This window comes from Psammomys obesus, unplaced genomic scaffold (genome assembly GCF_907164565.1).
Source record: "Psammomys obesus unplaced genomic scaffold, mPsaObe1.curated_primary_1811, whole genome shotgun sequence".
NCBI classification, from domain to species: domain Eukaryota; kingdom Metazoa; phylum Chordata; class Mammalia; order Rodentia; family Muridae; genus Psammomys; species Psammomys obesus.
The window spans coordinates 13507610-13509015 of NW_026591086.1; the positions used below are offsets into that span (position 1 = coordinate 13507610).

General features: G+C 62.4%; 1 protein-coding gene across 1 annotated transcript in view; it reads right to left on the bottom strand.

The window, feature by feature from the left end:
• Positions 1–1095, bottom strand: part of Serp2 (stress associated endoplasmic reticulum protein family member 2) — a 21759-nt gene extending 20664 nt beyond the window's left edge. Inside the window, exons 1-2 of the mRNA XM_055609934.1 lie at positions 854–1095; positions 520–637 (exon numbers count right to left, since the gene is read on the bottom strand). Of these exons, the coding sequence (XP_055465909.1) occupies positions 520–603 (84 nt within the window). The 5' untranslated portion in view covers positions 604–637; positions 854–1095. The remainder of the gene's footprint in view (positions 1–519; positions 638–853) is intronic.
• Positions 1096–1406: the final 311 nt, after the last annotated feature.

A 1406-nucleotide genomic window follows, 5' to 3' on the forward strand; every position in this document is an offset into this window, starting at 1 on the left:
ACACACACACACACACACACACACACACACACACACACACACACACAAACACACACACACAAAAGGGGTGGAAAGAAAACCTTAACATGGGGGTGGGGAGAGTCCAGGGGCGGAGTCTGGAAGCTGGGGATAAGTGGCATTCTATCATTCGTTCCTCCATCCGTCCATCCATCCATCCATCCATCCATCCATCCATCCATCCATCCATCCATCCATCACGTTCATCTACTAGGTTCCCAGCCCAGTTGCCTTCACTGGCCCCTAAAGACGCAGCTTTTAGCCTTTTTCAAGGACAGTGGCTCATTCCCTCCTGAAGAGGCTTCACCAACCAGAACCCTCTCTGCCCACGAGAAAGCAGAGAGGTCTGCGCCCCCAGAGCCGGGCCGGGTCCCCCAGTGTGCGGGACCCCGGAGGAGGGGCCCGGAGACCTGGCTTTGAGCCCGTGGCCCGCCCGCTCCGCCCCGCTCCGCCCCGCGGGTCCCGTCAGCTTGGCCCGGGCCGGAGCCGCCCCCGCCTTACCAGGGTTTTGGCTACGTTTCCCCTCTGGGTGATATTTTTGCTGTGCTTCTCGTTAGCCATCCGGATCCGCTGTTTGGCCACCATGGCTTGGGCGCTTGGAGATGCTCTCGACTCCCACCTGCAAGGATGGCCGGGGTGAGCCGCTGCCGCAGGGCCCCGCGGCCTGCTCGGGCGCTGCAGGTGGCAAGGCGCGGCCCAGCCCCGCGCACCCCGCTTCCAGAGCCCCAGCCAGCCGGCTCCAGAGAGAGGCCAGCGCGCGGACGGAAGTAATCTCTCATCTCAGGAAACCCTCTCCGACTTCCTCGCCATCCTTCCGGTCCCCCCAGCTACCTACCCTGCGCGGCCACCGAGGCAGGAGGAGGGAAACGGGAGGCGGGCGCTGCCACAGCGCCGCGCGCCGTGCCGAGGCGACCCTGGCCCAGGGTGTCCCGGTCCTGAGATCGAACGCTGCGGGGCACAGGGTTCGGGCGACCACGCGTTTGTGCGTGCGTGGGGGATGGGGACGCAGCCGCACCTGGCCTGGCGACCCCCTGCCTGTGTTTCTTGACCAACTCAAGCCAGGGAGGGATGGGGCACTGGCGCTTCAGGCTGAAGGCTAGATCCTAGGCACTGAGCCCTGAGCTTCAAAAGACAAGCTGAACCTGACCAGGTTTGGGTAATACTGTTGGGGCACAGCCCAAAGGAACCCTAGGTGACTGAGGAAACCTCACTCTACGACCTTCTGCAGGGCTGTGCGAAGAGACCCTTTGTGACATAGGAAGAGGGAACCGGGAAGCCTCTTTCGGTTCCTGACGAATGTGGACCAGAAGTCTTGAGGATGGAGTTGGACCAGGCCTTCTCTTCGCCTTGGTAGTGGTAGTGGGCCTAACAGCTGAGCTGGATAAGAG